The 27,600-nt window shown below is 39.1% G+C and overlaps 1 protein-coding gene across 1 annotated transcript; it reads right to left on the minus strand.

Moving 5' to 3' along the window:
- Positions 1-378: 378 nt before the first annotated feature.
- Positions 379-27,600, minus strand: fbxl2 (F-box and leucine-rich repeat protein 2). Its single transcript, XM_053492322.1, has 14 exons — positions 27,206-27,600; positions 23,271-23,332; positions 23,112-23,166; positions 22,934-23,008; positions 21,845-21,939; positions 21,218-21,382; positions 14,696-14,822; positions 11,951-12,025; positions 10,176-10,306; positions 10,008-10,068; positions 9,824-9,868; positions 2,514-2,570; positions 2,185-2,397; positions 379-761 (listed from the first exon to the last, which is right to left on the minus strand). The coding sequence occupies exons 1-14, from the start codon at positions 27,233-27,235 to the stop codon at positions 654-656; spliced, it is 1,299 nt and encodes a 432-aa protein (XP_053348297.1). The 5' UTR covers positions 27,236-27,600; the 3' UTR covers positions 379-653.

The following is a 27,600-nucleotide window of genomic DNA, read 5'->3' on the forward strand; positions in this document are numbered from 1 at the left end:
TCCAGGTCGAACACAGGCTGCTTGGTTGTAGTGTTATGCTTCGTTTCACTGTATATATTTTAACATTCTCTGAATCCGAATCATCGTAAAAGTCTCCAACATGTCCCGATGCAAATACAGAACCGTCATGTCCTGCTCGTCGCTTATCATTCCTGGTGATGGAACGATTCCAGTCATGAGGAAATAATGCATTCAAATGGGTAACAGTGGATCAATAAGTAAACATATTGTCTGGTTCTCATTATCGGAGACATTCCCACACAGACAAGGGTTGTGCAGTCAGTAGTTCAATGTCATACTGCTTTAGATACTTCCACAAATTTGTTTTCAACGAATCCAAATGTGAAATATTTTACAAGGTGGCTCCCCCCCGCCCCCCCCCCCCGACTCTCTTCTCGTAGATTCCATTTAAAATGTCACATTTTACATAGTAATTATTCTTTGTATTTTGAATCATACATTTTTATTTTTTTTTGAAAACTTGCGTAGCTCCATCCTGCTGCCCGATAAACCCCTCATTGACCCGACCGTGCCGTTCCCAGCCACGCCTCAGTGTAGAGTTTAGCAGGAGTGGCGAGCAGGAGCAGGGTGGGGTTTAGAGTTTGACTGACAGACTGACTCTCCACGGCATGCTTCAGTGGCCCCATCCACTGTCAGAGTATGACGCAGCAGCGGCAGAGACGTTGGCCACCTCCATGCACTGAGGGAGGGGGTGTGACTGGTGCAAAGTAGGCGTGGACCTTAATCTCGGGGAGGTGGGCCTAGAGGAGAAATAACAGAACTATTGGTTGGTGATGCATGCTACATGGCCAAAAGTATACAGACACCTGACAGTTGCCCTAATTTTACCAATCTGTTGCTAAGAAGATGAAATTACACTATTGTATTGTCTTTGTATGTAAATTTTACAATTTCTTTTCACTGGAATCAGAGTGTGCAAATGACAATGATCCTGCGCACAAAGTGAGGTTTATACACTCACATATACTGTAAATTAGTGCACAGTGATCTATACTGTATGTCCAAGCTTGGGGTCAGCACCCCTGGAGCAGACATAGTTAAAGGCCTTGCTTGAGGGCCCAACTTGGTGGCACTGCTTGAACTGCCAAGCTTCTGAGCAGTAACTTAAAAGCATTAACCAACTGAGCTCCCACTGCCAACGTCCTTGAGACATTTGTATTAAGTGGTCAACTGGCTGAGATTTATATTTTCAGATACCCATTTTATCATGTTTGCATCAAAATGGTACGCATGGACCTGTGTTTCTGCAGAAGCCTCCCTTTTTCACATTTTAAGTTAATAAGAAAAGAAAAATTCTCTTAGACATTGCAGGAACCTTACTGACAGTTACATTCCTTAAATAAATGGTCAAAACACACATTTTCTTTCATGAATAGCTTAATTATTTTTTTAAATCCCATGATTATTAGCCTTAGATTATGAACCACATCCCCTACACAAGATACACTACTGCTCAAAAGTTTGGGATCACCTGCAAATTTCTTGTTTTTTGTTTAGTGAAATATTTTCTACATTTTCTGCAACAATACTGGGGATTTAAAAACTATGAAATAAACACATATGGAATTAGGTAATTATGTAACAACAACAACAACAACAACAGTCAGCTGTTCTGGAAGAGTTCTTGTCAAATGCTTTTGCAAAACCCATCAAGCACCATGATGAAACTGCCACTTATGAAGACCTTCCCAGCGAGACCGAAACTTGCCTCTGCTGCAGACAAGAAGTTCATTTATAGTTATCAGCCTGAGAAATCACCAATTAACAAACAGCACCTAGAATTAGAGCCGTTAAGAAACCTTTACAGAGGATGAGTAGCAAATACATCTCAACCGTTCAAAAGTGATGAGTGCAATTTTTTTGGACGCCTTTAGCATTGCTTTACAGTGTAGAAAGAAATAAAAATCAAGAACGATCGTGGAGTTAGAAAGTGATCCCAAACTTTTGAGCAGTGATATACCTGCAAATCAGCTTTTACTATAAAAATTATTCTGTTACATCTGCACTAATATAAAACTGAAAAACTGAGAACTTGAGCTACGGAATATACAACCATTAATTACATTAATATATAGTCCCACCCCAACCATCCCAGCTTATTTCAGTAGTCAGTTTAAGGTGCTGAAGAGCATAATATGGGCATTGCAGCAGTTGATGACTCACTCTGATACGTTTGATTCCTGCGCGGGTGACCTGCTGGCAGTCGTACAGCTCAATGCGCTCAAGCCTTTGGCAACTTTTCAGGTGTTCCAGAGTGATGTCTGTGATCAGGGGGCAGTTATCCAGCTCGACCACTTGCAGACGCTCCTGACCACACACGCTGCTGCTCAGGTGTCTAATCCCATCGTCTGTTATCAGTTCACAATGCGAGAGGCTCTGCAACATGCAGGATTATAAACACAAAGTGAAAGTCCATGTAATCATGTAAACACTTTTTTTTTAAATATACTTTTCACATGCATGAGCACATAAACAAAACACAACACACTCACCAGGGCCTGGAGCCGAGGGCAGTGGATTGAAAGCTGAACCAATGTGTTGTCGGTGACCTGCAAAGGCGCAAACAAAAATGCAAAACGCAAAAGCAAAAAGGTCAATATCTGCAAGTCGAATATGTTACCATAGAAACGGTGGGTATTTTAAGAAATTTTAAGACAATAAGAACTTCAGATACTGATTTCAGTAATTGTTGACCATGGCATAATTCTTGGTGCAGGACAGGCTGGTTTAAGTATTTCTGTAACTGTCCTGGGACTCTCTCTACAATGGTGGATTATTATTATTATTATTATTTTAATTAACATTGAGCAGTCATTCTGCTAACAGAAACATTGTGATTGTCCACTGCAGGGCACAAGCTCATACTCGCTCTCAAACTACAAGTAATTTTTAAACAATTCATCAATTGAATTTTTGGTCTAAACCATGATGGAATTCGAACCCTCTGCCCTAAAGTTGTGAGGCCACGGTGCTCAATCCTATGCCACTGTGCTGGCAGAGAAAATATAGTAACTTTAATATAAATTCTGTACACTTGTGGTGAGCAAGAAAGCATCTCAGAATGTACAGCATATTGAACCTTGAGGCTTCCATTTCTGTCAACAAAAAGCAGAAAGCTGAAGCTGCAGTGGGCACAAGTTCACCAAAACTGAAAGGCCAAAGCCTGTTATGATGAATCTCAGGATCTTCTGAGGCACACAGATGGTATAGTCCAAATTTGGCTCCAACAGCATGAATCCATGGACCCAACCTGCCATGTGTCAACAGTCCATGCTGGTGGAGATGGTGTAATGTTATGGGGAATGTTTGCTGGGCACGCATTGGGCCAAGTAAACTCCCACCATCACCAAAATTTATCCACCATCCCATGGCTATTCCAGCAGGATAATGCGCCCTTTTAGAAAGCAAAAGACATCTCAAACTGGTTTAATGAACACAACAATAATTTCAGTGGCATTACCAGTTACTGGGTCTGAATCAAGCAGAATAACTTTGGGATGTGGCACATCATCATGTAAATCATCATGTGGCATCTTTGCCATGAATATTTAAGAATGTTTCAAGAGAAAAAGGAGGCTCTAACCAGTATTACTAAAGCATTTCTGATCAAGTTTACAAAACCTAACTGAAAACAAGTTCCATCACAAAGTCTAATGTTTGAACAACAAGAAAAATACATGCATGAAACATGAACTTTCATTCTCTGATTTAAATGCAGAAATTAATGCTGCTTTAAAAACACTCAATTCAGAACTTAATGACTACAGACATCTGTCGTAGTCCTTTAAGCGAATAATATCAGCCCACTTGAAGAATATCACCATACACCTGTTGGATCCCCTGCAGTTCACCTAAGCAAACAAGTCTGTGTGTGATGCAGTCAATATGGGGTCACACTACATCCTGCAAAAACTTAACTGCTCAGGGACTTATGCACAGATTTTGTTTGTCGACTTCAGTTTGACTTTTAACATAATAATCCCGGAAATCCTCTCCTCCAAACACCTACTGCCATCTGTCAGTGGATCTCCTGCTTCCTGATAGACAGGAAACAGCAGGTGATGCTAGGTGGAGTTATTTCTAGTATAGAGACAGTCAGCACTGGTGGTCCTCAGGGATGTGGCCTCTCCCCACTGCTATTCTCCCTTTACACTAATGACTGCACATGAAAGGACCCCTGAGGGGTTTTCAAGATGGCGGCTTGAAGGGAGGTTGTGTGTGGTTAAGCGGTGGTGCCACTTCGATGAATTTGTTACTATTACAACCGCATAATATAAACGGAGCACGTTCAGGTCTCACGTAGGTCATTATGAGCATAAATAATTACTTTTTGCGGCAGCCAGAAAACATGCCACGTAAGAAAACGCAGATTGCCAACAACTCCGACGAGGCCGATGAGCGAGCTGACGCTGCTAGCACGAGTTCGCCTGCGTTATCGATATCCGACATGGTTGCGGAGATTACAGCCAATATCTCCAAGCTTATTGAGGAAAAGATGGATCTTATCTCGCAGTTGTCACAACTGCATCGCTCTGAGCTAGACGAGCATAATAAACACTGAAGCGGAAACAAGGATATCTGCTATGGAGGACGCAGTAACCCCGGTCAAGGCCAAGTTAAGATCACTTGAGAAACTCGTGCATGACTTGGGCAAACGGGCTGAAGATCTCAAAAACAGAGGAAGGAGGAAGAATATTCGTATTGTCGGGTTACTGGAGGGTGTGGAAGAGACATGGCTTCCTAAAACTCTTTGTTCAAATTTACCCTGCCCTTCTTAAGGTAAACTTCCGTGGCTCAGCGAAGGTGTTTCAAGAGCCGGCTGCTGTCGAGGCATTTTTGAGCTCAGTGGATGCGCAGCCGGTTGGTAATAATTGACTGCCCAACATGTACAACAGGTGTTCCAGATAATTATTCCTTGGTGTGAGCTTAAGTAAGGTAAATTTAACTGGAACATTGGGACATGTTGTTACTGTGTTTACTGTATTGTTTAAGTTATGCGGTCATAAAAAGCGGCCCTACCGCTTGACTTTCGGGTTGGATTTTGGTTTCCTTTTGTCGTTAGAAGACCTCTTTTCACTGGTGCTCTCGTTACCTAGCGGGAGGTAAAGTGTAGAATTTTGTCGATGTTCAACAGTTCTTTGTTCAAGTTCTTTTTATTGGTCAGTTACCCTTTTTTTTTTGGCTCACCAGTTGTTTGGCTTACTTTCATGTTATCCATATGGACATTTGGATTACATCATGTCTAATATATACCGAAAATGTTAACGCTAAATGTTTGTACATGGAATGTTAATGGTATCCATACACCTGTTAAGAGAAAAAAAGTTTTGACATATTTAAAAAAAAGTAGGGGGTACATGTCGCTTTACTTCAGGAGACTCATTTGAATGCTGAAGAGCATCTTAAACTTTCACCTTGTGATCTTCCTAGATGCGGAGAAGGCATTTGATCGCATCGAATGGCCCTATTTATTTTACACATACATAAATTTGGTCTTGGTGAGCACTTTATCAGGTGGATCAAGTTATTGTACAATGAGCCTATTGGTGCCGTGCTGACTAACGGATGTCTTCCACTACATTCAAAGTTGGGAGAGGAACGAGACAATGCTGCCCTCTTTTGCCTCTTTTATTTGCTTTGTTAATTGAACCACTGGCAGAAGCTATAAGAACGGATTACAAAATTAGTGGCTTAACAATAGGGAAAAATCATAAGATTGCCTTATACGCTGATGATATTTTGATATTTACGATAAATCCAGATATCTCTACCCCGGCCCTCTCGGATACGATTGATAAATTTGGTAAATTGTCGGGATATAGAATTAATTATCATAAATCAGTGGCAATGCCTATAGGTGGTTTAAAACAAATACCCCAAGCATCATTATCCTTCCCATTTAGATGGGCCCCTGAAGGTTTAATATATCTGGGAATTAAATGTTACCCCCTCCTTTGAACAGATGTATAAAGTAAATTTTCTTCCACTTTTTGAGCGTATCCGGATGGACTTGGAGAGGTGGAATGTCCTCCCTATTTCTTGGATGGGTCGGATCTGCCTCCTGAAGATGAATATTCTTCCAAGACTACTTTATCCCATTCAAATGATTCCAATAATTTTACTTATAAGACGATTAGAAAGTTCAATGTTTGGTTTAGTTCTTTTATATGGGCCAAAAAAAAAAAAAAAAAGCACGCATAAAAATTTCAACCTTAATGCTTTCGTCTTCGGTGGGACGAAAGTGGGAAATATCAGCTAAGTGTTCACTTACGTTATATCTCTGACTGGATATATTGATGACCTAAAACAGTATGGTTTGATGTTGAAAGTTTACTCAGCAAACTCCCTTTGGTAAATTAGCTTTTTCTTAAGAAGTTTAAATCTGTAAAAGCCGCCTGTTGTAACCCCATCACGATAAGTGCTATCAAGGCATGGCAGGTCATCAGGTGTTTGAAGGGCCGTCCCAGGCTCACCTCAACTTTTACTCCCATTAGTGATAATTATGATTTTCTGCCAGGGACTGTGGATGCAAGTTTTTGTGGTTGGGCAAATAAAGGTCTTATCAATCTGTATAATATGTTTGAGGGGAACACTCTTATGTCCTTCGACCAATTAGTTGTAAAGTACAGTCTTCCACGACAAGATTTTTTTCGTTATTTACAATTGAGAGACTTTGTAAAAAAGGACACTACTTTGCTCACAAACCAGGACATTTCGGCTGTGGAAAGTCAGCTTTTTTTTTTACAAATGAAAAGCTCTACAAGTTCTTTTTACAAGATTCTTAAGGACTGTGGTTTTTTTAAACACAGACGTTTTGAAAAATAAATAGTAACGGAAACTTGATATACAAATTACAAATGATGAATGGGAGAAAGCATGGAAGAATGCAGGGACCCTAAGCATATGCAATAAAGTAAAAGCAATGCAGCTAAAAATTTTGCACAAAGCTCATATCTCTCCATCGCGGTTTAAAAATGACTGCTCTCCAATGTGCCTGAAATGTAAAATAGCTCTTAAATAGATCTTGCTCACTGTCTCTGGTTTGAAAATCCAAAAATTCTGGATCATGGTGTAGCGGGAGCTTAGCATTATTTTGTCTATAAATATTGGCTATGACCCAAAAGACTTGTTGCTCGGAATATGTGCCGATATGGTTGTAGACAAACATAAAAAGACACTTTGTAATTTTCTAGCATTTTGTGCAAGGAAATGTATTCTTCTGAACTGGTTAAAGGATAAAGCCCCTTCTAGGGCATTGTGGCACAGGGTTATTCTGGAATATGTTTTACTGGATTTTTTAACCTGTGCTGTTAACAGTAAAAATGCCATATTTCATAGAAGGTGGGACCCTTTCTTAAGAAATATGGGTTTAGATGTATCCTCTATTTTTGTTAGAGGTTTTGTTTAATAAGAGTTTATAAAAGGAAAGGGGAAAGAGAGGGAAAGAAGGGAAGGGGGGGAAGTAATTGTGTGGTATATTGAGATACAAATACGTAAAGCATTTTGATTAAGTGTTTATTATTTGTTTACAGTGAGTTAACGATGTGGTGAGCCAGAGGGTTTTTTCTTTTTTTTGTGTGGGTGTTTTGTTTTGCTTTGTGTGTGTTTGGTTTGTAACTGTTTGTAAAATGTTAAAAAATAATAATAAATTCATTATTAAAAAAAAAAAAAAGGACCCCTGAAGTTTTCAGATAACACTACGCTCACTGGACTCATCCAAGATGGTGACAAGTCTGCATATCTGCGGAAGATGGTGCGGCTGATGCTAAGGCACAGTCTGAACAACCTCAAGTTAAACACACACTAAAGTGTGAGGATGACTATGGACTTGTACCAGTGTACTGTCGAGGCCTTCGTGTTTCTGGAAACTTTCAAGACCAAAAGTTGGGGACCCACATAAACTTCATCCTCAAAAAGGCAAAGGATGTACTTTCTGCATCATCTGAGGAAGTATAGTCTGGCTCTCGAGATACAGAGACTGCAGTCATCAATTTGTCCTGCACACATCCATCACCGTCTGGTTTGGAGCAGCCACGAAAGAGGACAAGGAACAGACTGCGGCTAACAGTAAAACAGCAGAAAAAAAAAACAGTGCCCACTTCCATGATTAGTACTCTACAAGAACCAGGAAACTCCCTGCATGTTCCTCACACCCTGGACACAAACTTTATTCACCTCCTCCTTTCTGGCAGGCGATACACCTAAACTAAAAACAGGCACTGAGGACTGTGGTCTTTATTTAATCAGTATAGTTCTGAAATGTTTGGTACTTCCTGTGGTTTATTGTCTTTAACCTAATGTTATATATGCCTCTAACTTTGAGCGTCACCGACAGTGGGAACTGAATTCCTTCCTTGTGTGTCAACGTACTCGGCCAGGAAACCTTATTCTGATTCTTAAGTTCAAAGGCGATAATTTCACAGGTGGTGATACCTGTCATGCTCAGTAAAACCTCAATCACTACTTTGAAACATATTTTAGACTTCCTAGTGACAGATTTTCTAAAAGTCTCAACTGTCTTGAACATAATGGCTGCCCTCCTACGCAAAAGTGGCTGGCCAAAGGTGGCAGGTCCAATTTTCTCTCTCCTACAATCGTTCAACAGCTCCTTACATTTACGATATTAACATTCAGACTGCACCACTGAGAATCCCATCATGTCCATGTGGGTAGTTTTTATGCAATTTAGTATGTACATCAATTTCATGATGTTGTTTAATCTACAGGGTGTCCCAAAAACTCCATGGATAAGGGAAATTAAAGTGACAGTTAAATTCTTTTTAAAGTTTAAAATTAAAGTGCATATAAAGTACATTACAACAGGTTTTGGCTGTTATAAATGTTCCTGCTCTGCACATCCACTGTGAAGTTTGTTGCTCAGAATGTGAGTACAATGCAAGTAATCTGAGCCAGATTCCATGGATCTTGGTCTGCCTTTTCACTGTCTACTCTATCCTGTTATCCTTGGATTATCCTTTATATTGGTGAATCTCCTCTCCCCGTTGCAATGCTGATATGAGTATAAGGTTAAGGACTTGCCCAAGCGCGCAACAGTAGCAACCTGGTGGTAGCAAAGCTTAAACCCCCTCCCTGCAAATCACGTTTGTAAGTCCAATTTGGTCTTAAGTCTGACAAAAGTGGGTCTTGTACACCGTTGACATGAATATACTATGTAAAACATACCAATGCACTTAGCTAAATCTGTTTCCTTTCCTCCCACTGCCATCATGTGGCCAAAAACCATAATCGCACCTAAGGAAATTAACCTCACAGTGAAATGTTGTCTCTGTGTCTTTAACAGTGTTGGGAAAAACGTGTTACAAAGTAATGCATTAGAATACTTAGATTACTTTTTTGATGTAACTAGTGTCTATTTCTTGTACAATACACCTGAGCTACTTCCGTGATTAAACCGGAAATACAACTGTGGTCCGTTCGTATCTTTGGAAATTCATAACTCGAATGTTTGTAAGTCAGGGACTACCTATGCACAGGTCCATTTTGATTTTTATGCGATTAACTGTGCAGCACTTGTAAGCAGTGGCACAGGATGTTTTACTGGATAGTTTTTATATTGTTTTTATTTTATATTGTGTCGATGGGTATAAAATTTGAAAAATACTCTGATGATTTAAAGAATATTACCCATGAATATCTAATTAAATATTAATATAATAATAAATAATGAAGTAAGCGAGCCAAAACATTTGCCCGTCACTGGATAACATCTGCCAGTGTCACACAAAGTCAACATAAACAGCGTACAACTGGTCATCTCCTGCTGCTGCTTATTATAACTCACCAAAATACATTCCTCTAAATCCATTTTCTCCAACTCATGACAATTCTAAAAAGAAAATGAAAAAGATACACAATACATTCAGCAGAATTTACATTAAAAACATTTCATACAGCCTCTAAGATGCTCTTTATGTGATAAACGTTACTGTATGAGAGTGTGTCTATGTTTACTTAAATCCACTCACCCTTGCCAGAACAGTAAAACCAGCATCAGTCACATGAGAGCAGCGGGCAGCCTCCAGGATCCTAACCAGTTGCAAAAACAAAAACATAAGGGGGAAAAAAAAAAAACACATCTAAGATAATATGAGGGGATGGTGGGTGAGAATGCAGGCACGTGTGAAAGGCCATACTTTAGCCGTTGGCAGTTGAGGCCGAGTGCAGTGAGGGAAGCGTCCGTGATGTTGCTGCAGCCAGACACACACACCATCTGCAACTTGTGACAGCCACGGCACAAACTCACTAAACCCTCATCTGTTACCTGCTATAATACAGAGAAATTGTAATTAGACATGATTTTCGCATGAGCCCATTAATATTGTCTGTGTTCGACATTAATAAAAAAGATGCAGTGCGATGAGTGTTTATAAGTTCTGTGTGTTTACATAAATCTGCAACAAACACACCTGGGAATTTATGTTGGTGCTATGAGAGTAATTACAGCCTAATACTATTACTTTTAAAAAACTTGAAGCTGTTGATTTATATGTTAAGACATAAAATAGAATGTTACATGTAAAAAATAAGCAGATTGGATAAAATTATACTCATCAGATGTGCATCTAGTACAGCTGGTTAAAAATGGTAACACATCTGTCTCTTGACACATGCAAATTAAGAAAGTCTTAAATACTGAGGGTGTGAACTAAACTTTGTCAGTCATACTGTGTACATACAGTACTTGTATTCACACTTTTTAGTACAGGAAGTTTGGTGTATGTCCTGATCTGAGTGAATACAGTCTGGGTTTAACTAGTGCTGAGCGATTCCCTTGATTAATTAGGTTGAAAAGGCAACACGTTGCAGGTCTTGTCTTGCAAATATCGCTTGAGAAATGGAATTTCTACAGGTTTGAAAAGACAGTTATTTAAAAATATAATTCAGCATTCCATCCCAAACTATGATTCGCTAATCAGAATTGTGTCATTTGCCATTTCGACTCGTTTGACCACTTAAAGTTGGAAACTAGACGTCCCCATGTCGTATAATTTTAGCAACATGTTAGGATGAGTAAGGTATATTTTCGATTTAAAAAAAGTGAAGTCATCATTTTAGATTTAACAAACAAATGTCTGTATATTGATTAATCTAAAGCTAATACTTTGACATACAGTACAACTTTGTTTATGACTGATACTCTATAAGGGAGGCATAAAATCAAACTGTGAAAGAGAAAAATTGAGGACTAAAACTCCAGGTTGACTTTTGTGGCTGTGATTTCTCATGCCCTAAGAGACATGCAACCCATTTACTCTGCAGAAATCGTTTAAATATCCCTTAGTTTTACTGTACGTGGTGCCGAGTAAAAATTTACTTGGGATTTTAGTCACCAATCTAGAACTATAGAATAGACAAGTTATACGCTGACATACCTAAACCCCCCCCCCAACTCCCCACCGCCCCATACACCCACACACCCCACCGCCCCATACACCCACACACCCCACCGCCCCCATACACCCACACACCCCACCGCCCCCATACACCCACACACCCCACCCCCCCATACACCCACACACCCCACCCCCCCATACACCCACACACCCCACCCCCCCATACACCCACACACCCCACCCCCACATACACCCACACACCCCACCCCCACATACACCCACACACCCCACCCCCACATACACCCACACACCTCACCCCCCCATACACCCACACACCTCACCCCCCCATACACCCACACACCTCACCCCCACATACACCCACACACCTCACCCCCACATACACCCACACACCCCACCCCCCCATACACCCACACACCCCACCCCCCCATACACCCACACACCCCACCCCCCCATACACCCACACACCTCACCCCCCCATACACCCATACACCCACACACCTCACCCCCCCATACACCCACACACCCATCCACCAGGACAATTAACACTTCCTTACTGTGCAGGATTGCATGTTGATTGTCACGAGCTCAGGACAGTGCTTCTGGAGGTGCTTCAATGCAGCATCATCCAACTGAAAAACACACACATCTGCTCACACACAAACACACATACTTTAACCATTCTCTATTACAAGACACTACAAGCCAAATGTATGGCAGAAAGCAAACGTGTTTAAAATATTTCGGACCAAACCGATTTATTAAAAACCAAGAAAATGTGCCAAATCTAGTTTGACGTTATTAGTGTGGGGTCAATGAGTATTTTTAATGCATTATATAGAAGTTTATCATCGTTTATAACCGTTTTTTTCTTTCTTTTTTTAACATTGACCAGTTTTTAATTTGGTATTAGACATTAAAATAACAAAAGCCACATTAAAAAAAAAAATTCACATGAAGGATCTGATTAGTTGTGACCATGGGTAAAAGTAGGCCAGTACAGTCCACTACCTCATACCACTAAAAGATTCAGTGAAGGTATGCAGTACTGGAAAGAGGGTAGAGCAGCTGCCTGCCAAAAGCCAAAAGCTCCTTCAGCAAGAAAACACATCTGATCTTAAGCAATACTTTTTACTCAAATTGCCCCTGAACTCCTTTGATTTTTTTATTACTGCTTATTAACGTGAGTGTGAGCTTCTATTAGTGTGCTTGTAGGTTCATGACTCCTTTGTTCACGGCTAATGTGAGCTAACTAGCTTATAGCAAAAGGCTAAACCCCAAATAACTTTTTAAGCAATGATCAAATGGACTGGATAATATGGATATAATTACATATAGTACAATCTTATAGTCTACATGGGAGTGAGATAAGTCTATCCACCCTACTCCCCACCTGAAGACTTGAAGATCTTTCTCTTGAGGCTATGTGTGAGGTTGGCTTGGTGTTTTTGAGAAGTGCCTTCCTGTTGCCGAGCACTTCTGCTAAGACAGTTTGAGAGTGCCAGGCTCTGGTGACAAAACTGCTTTGAATGTGTAAAAGCCAAGTGACTCTTGTCATCTTTGTCAATCAGTCTAGTGACCATGCAGCACTGACAATGAGCCTTTTTTTTGCTGTGGTAGTGCAGCATTATGTGAACAGTTATTCAATCTTCAGGAGAGCCGTTTAATTGCTATACCAAGCAAAGCTGCAATTGTACCTGTTTTTAAACTACGCCTACACGCACACATGATAGCTGCCTCATATATTGTGCGATCTTTCGGTGCAAAGCTTTTGCACATCCACAAAGATGTGCCCAATGCTTATAAACAGTAGGGGCAGTGTTTTCAACAGGTAATATCAAAAATGCCAGTGTTAAAAACGTTGTGTAGTATATAGGCAAGTATGTGAAAAAAATGAACTCACAACGTTGATGGTTGACTACATGGTTTAACAGCAATTATATCTTTAATTCTAGATTAAAACAAGAATATTCTCTTGTTTAAGTAGCAAAGTAGGCGGTGAGCATCACATTCGTCCATTAACAAACTGGACACCTCAACCAAAAAGACGTCCTGGCCTTGTGATTCTACAACTTCATAAAGGTGCTCCTGCAAGTTGAAAATTAACTTCAACTTCGAATTTTAGAGTACCCATTGGCCCAAGCGGACAATCTTTATTGAGTGGCCAGGAAAAGCATGAAAACGTGACTGTCTTCCTTTGATAAAAGTCCTCACCCTGTGCTCCCGGTGTCAGTGTTCTGGCTTACAACCCTTTAGTACTGCTTTACAGTACATAACTATGGTTTTAAGAAGTCTGTAAACACCAGAGGACACAATCAAAAGATTCCACTGCAAATACTGCATCATGATGGAAAGTCCCGGGATAGGTGCATATGTGAACAAAGAGTTATTTAAGGGGGAGTTACTGATTCTGGAGATTTGAAGATTCTGAAAAGATTGTTGGTGTTTGAATTTAACAGCCCGACAAATGGACCACTCCCTTTAGTGACCCCTTGAGGAGAAATCACCCCCGCCCCCACCACTAACTTCATGAAGAGGATGAGCCAGTTTCCCAGTGCCAGCTTATCATCTCCAGACACCGATACTCACAACTCTTATTCTATTGAACCTTAAATCACATAACCAAACTAGAAGGCAAGCTTAATAAGCAGGGACACAAACATTAGCAAACAGACAAAACAATAATGACTTATTGGTTGTGTGAAACAGCAAAGCACAAACAGAGAAACCTCAGCCTTAGTTTTTACACTCTTCAACAATCTGAGGTCTCTCCACAGTTTAAACGGCTCACTGATGTTAACAAGGTTTTTCGACCATGACTGGTCATATAACCTTTTTTTTTTTTTTTTTCATTTTTGATCTTCTCCTCTTTGGCTGTTTCTTGCTCATCTCTTCCTAATAAGTTTCGGACTCTTTGCCAGATTTATCACCGACTCTCTCCTTTCCAATTGCCCCTTCTCTCCATCTCATTCCCTGGCTCTCTCTCAAACACTCCCCTGTTGCTAACCGGGTGCAATAGTGTAGTGTGGCTCAATCTGAGTCACCATTTCCTTCTTTAGTTATAGATCCAGGGCAGTACAAAACACCTGATTTTTGTTTCAATTTCTTTCATTTTTTTCAGCCCACACTCAGAATGGACAGCTAGTGCACCGTGAAGTGATAGTCACTACATTTGACAAAAAGTGTATTAGATTAGACTCTCTTACTTGTCCTTTAATGTACAGTATAGACAGCACCCATGGTGGTTATGTGAGGTTCATATGATCAAAAGAACATATGCAACTAGCATTACATGTGTATACCTGTGTGCAGCCTCTGAGGAACAGTGCTTTGAGGCTCGTGCATCCACGGCTGAGCGCCTCGATGCCATCACGGGTGATCTGATCACACCAAGACAGGTTCAGATTCTCTAACACACGGCAGCCCTCACTGAAAGGCATGAAATAAATTATTTGAGACCACAAACAGTAATCAATTATGTACTTTGGCTAAATATAGTCACCCCACAGTACATATATTTCCTCTTAAAGATCTTATTTCAACTGTAATGTATTCCTATAATTTGGGGGATATAATGATATATAGTGACATAGCAAAAATCAGATGTGATAATGTTATTGATTATTATTGATTTTTAATATTTATGAAAAACGAATACATTTTTTTCAGCAAAAATAAAACAAAAGGGTTTTTTTTATATAAGGCAAATACATTTTCAAGTGCATTAAAGTTTTGAGTCCATACTACTACTGTATAGTTAAATTTATTAATCATTTATTAAACTTTTTTTTTGGAATGTTTAAATTCACCTTTTACAGAAAAACTAAACAAGAGCTTGATCGGACATTATTTTGTTTATATATTTGTTATTCCTAAAAAAGCATGGTTTAAGAGGTTCACGAAAGATCTCACAAAGAACACTGTAAAAGGAAACACCTTCTAATTGAACCCTGAGCTGTAAAATACAACAAACCTGTAATCTTAGGCCATTTTAAAACTGAGGAAAAAAAACAAAGAAATCAAATTATAGTTAAAATATAATTTGTAAAACATTACTGTTTCAATCACTGCAATAGTTATGTTTTTTTTAGGGTTAATAATTCTGGACAGTAGTACACAGTACGTAGATTTTTCAGTAGGAATCGTCTATAAGGCCTGTTTGCAGCACTGATCAGTAATAAGGTTTAACAACAGCATAAGAAAAGCCCTGTTCCACACGGGTAAATGTTCAGAGCTGTAACATTGCTGGGCAAAAAATAAATAAATAAAAACGCTAGGACACCATGTTAGGACACTCTCTCATACAAACACCCATGTTCACGTTCTAGTCTTTCCGTTATTTTATCAGAGCTCTACCTGCTTGCACTCGGATCACAATGAAACCATTTTAAACCGCTGTCGAATGAGATCATACTCGATAAACTGTTCTTTCTCTGGAGCTGTTCTCCCACTCTCTCTGGAGCTGTATGCTTCTCCTGCTGCCAGATGTGACCAACCTCTACTGCTGTGGATGTGTTTGCCCTCTGGACATGCCTGATTTATTTTGATGTTCTACTTCTACTTGGAGCGCCAGCACTTCTGACTCACGCTCTGTTCATGTGCACGAATAACCTATTTGAAAATTTGAACTTCACAAAACATGACCAATTCATCGAACTCGGTACTGTTTGGCTGTAGAGTATAATATTTTAGAAGAGTAATTATTAATTGTTAGCACTGCGTGTGCATGAGGTTGCATGTTCTTCCTGTGCTTGGTGGGTTTCCTCGCACAATCCAGAGACATGCAGAACTGGCATTCCCAAATTCCCCGTAGTGTGTGAATGCGCGTGTGAAGGTTAACCGGAGGAGCCCTACCACGGTCGTAAAATGGGAATAAATACAATGGCAATCACTACTGGCCCCCACGGTCCCTGGTTAGACTACAGATGTTCCTAGATGGAAGAAGGAAATTATTTATTATCTCACTATATGGTGTCACCCCAAAGTGTCTCCCTTTTGAACCTGGTTCTTCTGAATGTTTCTTCCTGAAGTTACTTGAGAAAGTTTTTTCCTTCCTTCTAGCTCATTTATTCAGAATGCAAATCTACACATCTACATCTAGGAATTTGGCAGACGCCCTTATCCAGACTTGCATTTTAATCATACATCTGAGCAGTTGAGGGTTAAGGGCCTTGCTCAAGGGCCCAAAAGTGGCACCTTGGTGGTTGTGAGGTTTGAACCTGGGACCTTCTGAACCATAGTCCAATGCCTTAACCACTGAGCTACGCCTGATCATCTATATCTGAATTTTTGTAAAGATGCTCGGAGACAATTTCTGCTATTAAGAGCTCTATACATGAAACTGCTACATAGCTAATAATTATCCATTTCAGAAAAAGATGTTGGAAGAGGCCAATTAAAAGTTTGTAGAAACATTTTAATACAAGCATATGCGCAAACACCCACTGATATTGTTTAGCCCTCCTTCACTTTCTGGCTGATTTTTTATTTTTTTTTTTATTACTTTTATATTGTAGAATACTAAAAACATATCAGGAGAAATCAGTTCAAAACTTCCACAATGTAGGATGCAATTTTTTGCTGTATTTGATGCCTGGAACAGCCTTTGGTTATGACAGAACAAATGTGCAGAATGCTGTTTTTATCCTCTTTTCAAACTTCATTTGCACATATACACAACACGCTCTGTTCTTACAACCCCTCATCATTCTAATACTTTATCATCTTAAGCAAAGTTTATTAAACGCCCTAAAGAACCGAGTCAACATAACTGCAGACTTTGCAAGCAGAAGGCATTTTGCAATCTGGCACGGGATCACATAGATGTTTAAGAAGGGAAATTAAACAATTATGACTTCAAATTAGGGTTCTTTAAACCAGTCCTTATGCATACAAAGTTGATAAGGCCAAACAATAAAAAAAGCACTTTAACTAGCATACATTCACTTAATTGTATTTCCATTGTAAAATTCACATCCTTGTACGTATATCCTCCTCCCTTTGCAATGCAGGTGGATTAAATGTTGAGACACAAAAGAGGAAATGTTCTATTGTAATCTTCCTAATTCTTGATATTTAAACATTTAAAATGAACAGATATGCGGTTAACTATGAGGAGATGGATTATTGGCGTTATAATATTTTCCACTGCGATTAAAAATCCCTTCTCTTGAGGGATGTATGTTTTGAGGTACATGATTGATATCCATCAAAGCTGTAAGCTTTTAAATAAGTAATAAACAATTTGGAAATACACAAGTTTCATTAAACCTTTTTTGTATCTTTAATGCACAACTTTAACACTACAATACTGCTGTTCGCTGCTTTTTCCACTAACTAAATATGGAAACAGTAACTAAATACAATTTACAAATACTGATGTCTCGCACACTTCAATACTGGAATATCCAAGCACATCCATAATAATACAAGTTTTCAATTTCACATCATTTTCAGTTTGGGAACTTTACAAGATTACAGTATGCTGGTTTCGTCTGCAAATTCCTATGGATTTGATTTCATAGTCATCTATTATTACTTTTTTGCACATTACCATCCCACACAAGTTCCCAGTTAATTTAATGCCTTAACTCTTTCTTTCCAATACATGAACCATAAGACCATCCGCATTACAATGAGGATCATGTCCCTGTGGCCAGCTTACTCAGTGAGCATTCATTCATGAACAGGTGTGTAGGTTTTCGATCTCACATTTTCCGTTCCATCAACCATACTTACATTAATGATTCAAGCAAGTCAATATTTTAGATGGTAAACAAACATTAGGCATCATTTAAAGCTGTTTTCTAAAAAAAAAAAAAAAACTAAAGTATAAAGATGGGTTTAGACCTTTTGCAATCTGAATTTAAACACCTTAAGGCTGAAATCTGTTAAAGCCAATGTCTGAATCATCACAGCCACGTAGAAAGTCTATCTTCACAATTCCACCTACATCACGACGATATACACATCGGAATAAAGAAATAAATATATGTTCTAAACATTTTAGATGCTGCGGGTTCAGCTGGACGCTGCTGAATCGCAGGTGCTTTGCTACAGTCATTAACTGAATACCTCCCACACTAAGTTCAAAGAAGGCATTTTTCCCTTTACAATACATACAAATGGAATATGTATAAACACACATAGCAACTACACGATATTAAAAAACAGACCATCAATGCATCAAATCTATCTCAGAGTTAAAATCTAATCCTCAATACCTGGGGAAAATTAGCGATTCTTTAATTTTAGGCCATGCCAACTGTTATTATTATTATTATTATTTATGTACTGTAAAATCACACCTATCTGTTATATTTTCAACATTTAAAAAAATTATAGTTAGTAATATATTAAAAAAGAAAAATTATAGTTAGTCACTTTTTTAATATTACTAACTATAATTTTTTTTATGTGGAAAATGCTGCATGAGCATCCTGTACATTTTCATGTTAATGAACGTGGCCTGTGACTGTCTCTTAAGCTTTATATCAGAACCTCTGCATTAAAGTAAAAACTGCCTGCTCTGGCAACTTTTTCATTCATTGAACACCTTCTCTATAAATAGATTTGACACCACTGACAAGGAAGTACAGTGTCATTTACCATACATCTGAAGTACAGTGAAACCTCGGATTGCGAGTAACGCGGTTTGCGAGTGTTCCACAACACAAGCAAATATTTTTTATTATTTTTGAATTGGAAAACGAACAAGTCTTGGTTTACAAATACCAAGTATCATGTATCACTCATGCACTTCTTGTTTTGACACTGAGCGTCACATGATCTCAACTGAACCAACGGTTCTTCTCTCTCTAGTGCTGCGGAATTGTGTGTAATCGTCTTCCCATGCTGGGTCTTAGTGCGCGTCTCTTATGGTATAATCAACATCCGTGCCTGCGTGTACTGTTTACTAGAACACTGTGACCGTGTGTGTGACCGTGTGTGTGTGTGTGTGTGTGTGTGTGTGTGTGTAAAACATTTTATTCTGTGTTGCGCGTGTGATGAATAAAACAAAAGCAAGTCTCTTTTAGAGAGGTTAAAAATCCATCTCCAGACTGCTCTTTCTGTCTGTGCACACGCATCATTGGACACCGTGTTTTGGAATACGAGTCCTCTTCCAGAACGAATTATGCTCGTAATCCAAGGTTCCACTGTACCTTGTAATACAAGTACAGTATTTTTTTTTATGTAAAACATGCCTACTGTATATGTGCGCATGTGTAAATTGGCCATACTCTGCATGATGTGTGGGAAATTGCTCGCTCTTCAGTAAGCTGTACGTGTGTCCTAGATGGAAGCCTCTACAAAACCACCCCAGGTATAAACAAATGTTAGGTATTGTAAGAGTTAATATTATTCACAGCATCAGTTTCAATCAAACATTCACCTTAGAGTCACCTAAGGCTTAGCCCCGTTTGTCAAATTTATATTATTATAACTCTGCAAGGTTAGGGACTCTATTAAAAAAAAAGATCCAGATAACCTTTCATTAAGAAAGTCATCTAAATACATTTAAACCTTTAATTCAATAAGTAGCAAAAGTCAATTAAATATTTAGATCCTTTTAATTCCCCTATCTGACTTTTAAAGACTGGGGCGAAAAAAACTAAAGGGTCTTTATGAAGGAGTCATGGAGTTACTGGTTAATTAAATAAAGAGATGGTGCAGCGTACCATGAGATTACAGCAATGCCTGTGATTATAATGTACCGTGTATCTTCTCTGATAGAAGTCATTTGCAGCAAAGAAAAACAAATACAGCATGCTACAGAACAAGGCAAAAGGACAAAAAAAAAGATTTAAAAAATTTCAATTAAAAATGTATTGATGTAACATTTTTAATTTCTAAAATTACTGCTTAAAATTAGCAAAATGATCTGACAATCGAGGACAATATAGTTTAAACTTGGAAAGAAATGAAATGGTAAAAAATCTGATAATACATTGTTTATTGTAATCTTATTAGAGAATGCTAGACAACTTGAACTATATCTTTAAAGAATAATAACTAGGTTCGATAGTTTTTGCACTAAAGAATTATAAAATCATTTGATTGGCATAGGCTACAAATAGAATGTTTGTTTTTTATTTATTTATTTTAACTAAAATCCAAAATCCTTTAAGGAGTAATTACCACACATCACATAGATAGGAAGGTCTCAGGATATTAGATTTAAGAATCTGTGGATAGAGATTTTGAAACGTGCTGGGAACGTGAACAGGAGAAACGGCAAACCAGCATCACCAGCTAGAAATAAGTCACCATGGAACTCCTACTGTACACAGAGATACACAGTGGGTGGGTGCAGGGCCATAATAGACTATTGTGATTTTACACAAGGATAAGTATCTTTAGATGGCTCTCAGCCCTAACTGTCATAAAAATAGGAAACTACACCCTAGCCAAACACTTTCAGCAGGCCTCTAAAGTAATACTGCTGAATAAGAGAACTCTTTTAGAAATACATATATTACAAACAGATAGATCATATTCTATTGTAGCTCTTCGCCCAAACAATTTGTTGTAAAAAAATATATAAATGCCATCTTGTATCACATTTTCATTTTTCTATTATGAGGCCAAAATATGAAACATCTGCGGTCTAATCTCGGATGAGTGCCTTACAAAACTATACCAGGATCTCTTCAGATAATAGAAGAAGCACTTTTATTCCTTATAGACAAGGGATAAAAACAAGCAGAGCCCAAATAAAGTACCAACTCAATGTATCCATAGAAAAGGTTTTAGCGAACAAAAACCTCTCCTTAAGCCCATTAGACTGTTAGACCCCTGGTGTTAGGAAAACCCCTGCCACTGACCTTAATGCCTTGAGTGCATGGTTGGTGATGGACACACAGGACGTGAGGTCGAGGTGGCGAAGTTTGGAGCAGAACTTGCTGAGGCTGACGCAAGTAGAATCTGTGATCTTAGTGCAGCCGTTCAGATTCAGATGCTCTATGTTACGACAATTCTGTGCAAAAGTCCTTACAAAGAGAAACACATAAAAGATATTCAGCACTGGAACAATGAAATTTCACTAAAGATGTTAGCTACAGCCCAGAATGTTACGTTTGTTAAGGTGAAAATTGCAGCCCAGGGAATAAGGTAATATCTGTTAAAAAAAAAAAAAGAAAAGAAAAAAACCCTAGAAAAATGTCAATCATTCAGGATTCGTACACCAGAAAAGAAGACCCCTTTCTGAGTAATTACTCTTAGAAATCTACTTCAGTGCTTAAATATGGAGCTATTATGAAATGAACGTAAAGGCTGGCAGGTATGCAAACCAAACTTATTTCATATTTTAGTTATGTCATATCGTGAAGCAGTTGCAGAGCAGCATCTAAAACAAAACTTATATTTAGACTATAAACTGGATGTGCTGTTCAATATCCCAATTCAAAGTGTAATGATTTAAGTGCTAGGCAAAGCAAATTGCGCTCGCTCACTTCATAGAAGCATCGCCTACACTGAGACAACCTCTCAAACTCAGCTGTCTCAGAAAGCCACCACATCTTTTTGAAATGTTCTCCACCACACGGCCCTACAGAAGAGAGACAGAAACAAAGACGAGGAACAAGACAGAAGAAACAAGTGATGAGATATCAGGGATGACCTCAGAGTCTATGGATTCAACAGCGAAGCCTCCTGACACAGTACGTATCGTACACACACCCACACAACCACCACAATAAAAATCGATGGTTACACACACAAACAGCACATACATTTCCCCATGCATACATACACACATCTCAATCCATCTATCCATCTATATATCTGACCCATCATATCCAGTCAGGTATTAAATCACACAGGTTAGTTTTGCAAGGCCAATAGTGTGCAATAAACAAAATGTATCAAATTCATAACTTATCTTCCTGATCCTTTCATGAAGTTTTATTCCTAAACATTGTTTTGAAGCACTTTAATAAACAATATCCGAGTTGGTCGCTACAGTACTAATAGTAACATTCGCATTTTATTGCTATAAATCCGCACTGTTGGTGAAATTTTTAGGGTAAGCAGGATGTCCGGTTGTTAAAATAAGGTTGACAGAATCTCTCTCTTATTATGTCCTATAATCCTCATTTAAATATTCTAAAAATAGGATTTTTACACCCCCCTCCCCCCCGATGCGCTACTTGTAAACAGAGAGCTGATTGGCCGAGCCCTCTCAGCAGGATGGGATTGGTAAAACTTAGCGCTATCACATCAATCATGGCTCCACAGCCAATGATGGGCTTCTGCGAGCTCACGCATGCGGAAAAAACAGGTAACATCATTCGATTGTGTAACACCGCCTCCAACGGTGAGCGTGAAGTTCGAAAAGATGCGGTCGGCTGGCGTTACATGGTTGGAAAGACACTTAATAGTCTTTAACCCTCCCTGAGAGATAGTCGCCTTGGTGTGTGTGTGCAGGGGATTTTCTTGAACCATGAATCTGAAAACAGCCGTAACTGGATACCTAATTCGATGTGATGGGTGACACACACTCCAGTTACATTTCACATAGTAATCTATGCCTTCGCTTTCACCTCTATATCTGTTTGAAAGTTGAACAGATCGATCTTTTGCCAGTTACTTCCATCCAGTGCTAGAACATTCCATGCCTGTGTATTAAAAAAAAAACGCAAAAAAACAGAACAGGTTATCTCAATATTTCAAAGACATGCCATTTATACCTGAGGAAACACACCTTAATATGGAACATACCTTGGATACCTGGGCACACCTGCACAGCGTAACCACATCCAGGTAGGAGAAAATCCTGAGGAAAGAAGAGGGCAATTATAATAGGACTTGAATTTAAATATCTGAATAAAATGCAGTGTCCAGTACAGGTCATACTGTAGGTTTTACGTTTAAACTTACCTGAGCAGGAGCTCTTTGGGAAGCTTTTTGTTGATTGGGGCTTCATCGCTGTTTGAGAAAACCTGTGGTAAAAAAAAACGTGCATTAATCATAAATTTGCCACAAGTTTTGCTGACCCGTCTTTAGACAAGCTAAGAAAAGCTCAAGCAAAGATGACCTCAAACCTGGACACGAGCAGGTGACTAGATCCGGTTCGACTATACAGTATTTGGTTAATATATATTGCCTGGCCAAAATTAATTAATTAATCAATTAATTAATGAATTAATTATTTAATTTAAAAATTAAAAGCAACACTATTTCGTCGGACCTTCTTTGGCTTTTATTACGACATGCATTTGTCACAGCATTGTTTCGAGAAGCTTATGCAAGATCACATCATTTATTTATTTATGATACTAAAGCCCGATCACAGTGTCATATTGAGTCACTGAATTCCTATGATTTTTCTGTTGTTTTGCCTTATGTGCTGGGTTGTGGTTGTGTTACCAGAAATCCCTACATACAGTATATACTTACAACCATGAATTCTGGAATTACTGGCCAACTACATTAGAGTAGATCAATTTGAGGTGCAGTTGTGTTTACACACACTAAATGTTACAATATTATACAACAACGTATTATACAATAAGACATGTAATTATATGGAGTGTTAAGAGAACTGCTTGCTATAAATGAAAATGTAGACTCATGCACTGCGAGTAAAAAATTATAAAAAACGAATGCACCAAAATTTGTCGTCATTATTATGCCTCATATGTCGATCTTTGAGCATGCCTAGAAACTCAAATTTCAAACAGACATCTAGAAAAACAAACATCTAGGAATCTTGAAATACCCCTTTCTACCAGGTCCAGAGTCACATTAATTTCCCTCCAAGATCTTATTTCCCTTTCTCAATAGGGTTAAGGTCTGCACTCTGAGGTGGCCAATCTAAGTGTGTAAATGATGACCCATGTTCCCTGAACCACTTTTTCACAACGTGAACCTTATGAATCCTGACACTGTCATCTAGGAATCTGCCCATGCCATTGAGGGAAGAAAAAAAAAAATCCACTGATGGAAAACTTTGGTCATTCATTATATTCAGATCATCAACTGACCATATTTTATTTAGGCACATAACTTTGCTGAACCTAAAGCTGACCACCAGAAACAACCCCAGATCACAACACTGCCCCAACAGGCTTGTACAGTAGGCACTAGGCATGATGGGTTCATGACTTCATCTGCCTCTCTTCTACCCTGAAGCACACATCACTCTGGAACAGGGTAAAGCTAGACTCATTAGACCCAAAAAAAAAAAAAACAGTCCATTCTTCATCCTCTCTTGCAAACTGAAGCCTTTTTTTCAATTAGCCACATAACATCAAGATTGTCTATATCAAGCTCTGAAATAATGAAAACTCCTGAGGAAAAATTAAGACATGATAAAGACATGTGTTCTGACCAACTCGATATTTAGTTTGTTAGGTTTAAAGATCTTCCACAGATTCCATAGTTAATTAATTATCAAATAATAAAAATGGTCAAGTAGGTAAACAACAGCAACAAACTAAATAGTAGTGTAAATCTAGATTATTTATACACATATTCTCAACCAACTTGGACGCCAGACTTCTTCCTTTATAACTGCATCCAACAGCGTGTGGCTGTGCCTCCTTCTAATCAGTTTTAATGACTAATATAGTACGGGCAAAACATCTTTGTTTATATTATCTTATAATTATAGTTTTTTTAATGCCTTTTTACTCAGAAACCTTTAGGGAAATCACTTCAGGTAAACAGACAGCATTAAAGCAAATCTCTGACTTCTTGCTTTTGGTTTATTTATAAGCATTCCCCAGAGACGCACCAACCTGGTGTTGGGTATTGATATCAATATTGATATTAGGTCAGATTTTACATAAGGCACCAATGCAATCACCTTATGTGAATGCGTGCTGTGATGTCACAGAATAACTGGTCTTAAATAATGTTTATTTTGACTCATAAAAAGAATCTTTACTACTGTTGTTGGGGTGAGGCAGAGAATCACTGTAAAGATGTCAACACAGGGTCAAGTTCGACATTTTGCTGATACTGGAGGCCTGACCTCAGTACCGTATTGAATCACTGAATTCCTATGATTTTTCTGTTGCTCTCCCTTATGTTTTGGGTTGTGGTTTTGTTACCAGAAACACCCTACATACACACGTACAACCTAGAATTCTTTTAACGGAATCAGATTCCTGAATTATTGCCCAACTACATTTGAGCAGACAATAAATTTGAGGTGTGGTTGCGTTTACTGAAACTACACATGACACTAATATACAATCCAGTAGACGATGTAATCATAAGGACTATGAAGACGACCGCTTGTTATGAAAGAAAGTGTAGACTCTTGCACTCAGTAAAAAAAATAAGAATTGTATGCACCAAAATTTTTTTCTATTATTATCCCTCCTCGTATGTCGTTCTTTCTTTTCAGATTGGAATAGATGAAATACCCCTTTCTACCATTAATTTAAAGATAAGGGTAAAACATCAACATGAGGCATGACCTGGTCGACCTTAGACTTTTCGCTGTTTAAAGATCTCTTGAGACCCATTAATTTTAAGTGTATGCGATTTGTTGCTCTTAAAGACACTAAAGGAAAGTCAGCAAAGTATCATTAACATAATGTATTTATAGGCAGCATGGAGGCTCAGTCCAGGTTTGATTCTCAGCTTGGGGTCTGTGTGCATGGAGTTTGCATGTACTCCCCGTGCTTGGTGCGTTTCCTGTGGGTACTACAGTTTCCTCCCACAGTCCAAAGACATGCAGATTAGGCTATTTGGTGGTCCCAAATTGCCTGCAGTCCTACCACGGTCTTAAAAATTTGAATAAACACAATGGTCACCACTAGCCTCCAGCTCTCACCACTGGCCTCCAATGGTTCCTAAATGGAAAAATGGATGAATGAATGGAAATTGCCTGTAGCGTGTGAATGTTGACTGAAGGTCCTTCTATGGTTATAAAATAGATATAATATATAACAGTAATAACCACTGGCCTGCACAGTCTCCTAGTCGGACTACAGAGGCTCCCTAAATGCATGGATGGAACGGAATGTATTTATAACTAAAGCTTATTTGCTGAAAATTTTATCAAGCTTTGGTGCATACATTTCATCACCATCCTTATGGGGGTCTATTTTACTTCTTACTGCACTGCAAGTAATAAAGCAAACACTGCACAAGAGGAGAATGTTGCAGAAGATAAACACGGCATAGAAATGTTGCTGCATCTTGAGGACAAACCATAATGCTGTGAGTGACAGCCATGATGTCTGTGACACAACAGAGATACAGAAATCATAGAGGCATGACTTTGGCAATCAAACTGTGACATGAAATGTTAAAAAAATAAATAAAAATGTAATATTCAGCATCCAGAGTGACCCCATACCCATTATACTGTGACTTATACAGTATCTATGTCACAACCTATAGAGCGTTAATGTCACATACAAAGCAACACATCATTATTATTATTATTATTATGGTCACCTAAACAGTGATAAATACGTACTAAACAGCACACTACACACTCATGTTCTGACACACACACTAATACGCTTCAAGTCTTTGTGCCGTTTTACCAGCGATCCAGCTAAAACGAGACAGGGCCGAGATCTCAGCCGTGCGGTGTACCAGATCGGATTACCGACCAAAAACAACCGCCTGGCCATCATGACACGCAAAAGCACGCAGGCTCCCACGCCCGCACATACACACGCACATGCAAATACAGAACCCACAAACATACGCCCTCACACACACACACACACACACACACACAGAGTCACGCACGCGCTGCCGCCCATCGCCCTTGTCCCTTTTCCTGTCACGCACAAAACACACAAAATAAAATAGCATTAACGTGCCCCCCCTGGAATCAGCGTTACCTCGAATCTGCCCTTGGTGATGCTGTTCATCTCCGCCGCGATGTCAACAATAATAGTGTCTGGGGCGAGCGAGGATTTTCTTTTTTTTATGAATTTATTTGCTTATTTTGCTCCCTACGGAGAGACTACGTAGAGCAGTGTGTGTGTGTGTGTGTGTGTGTGTGTGTGTCGGAGACCGGAGGAGAGTCCGGGGCTAGGCGCCGTCCGCCAACCATCCCAGTCAAAATAACAATAATAACATGGACGAAGCGGACCGCTGCTGCTGCGCCTGTAACCTCACTTCCGCCTGACGCGCTGCTACCCTGACTACATTTCCGCTCGCGCTTCAACGCCACGCGCGGTCTCTCGCGCAGGATTAAAGTTCAACAAAAACAAGTAACCGCAAAACGCTAACA

Source organism: Clarias gariepinus, chromosome 3 (assembly GCF_024256425.1).
Source record: "Clarias gariepinus isolate MV-2021 ecotype Netherlands chromosome 3, CGAR_prim_01v2, whole genome shotgun sequence".
Taxonomy (NCBI): Eukaryota; Metazoa; Chordata; class Actinopteri; order Siluriformes; family Clariidae; genus Clarias; species Clarias gariepinus.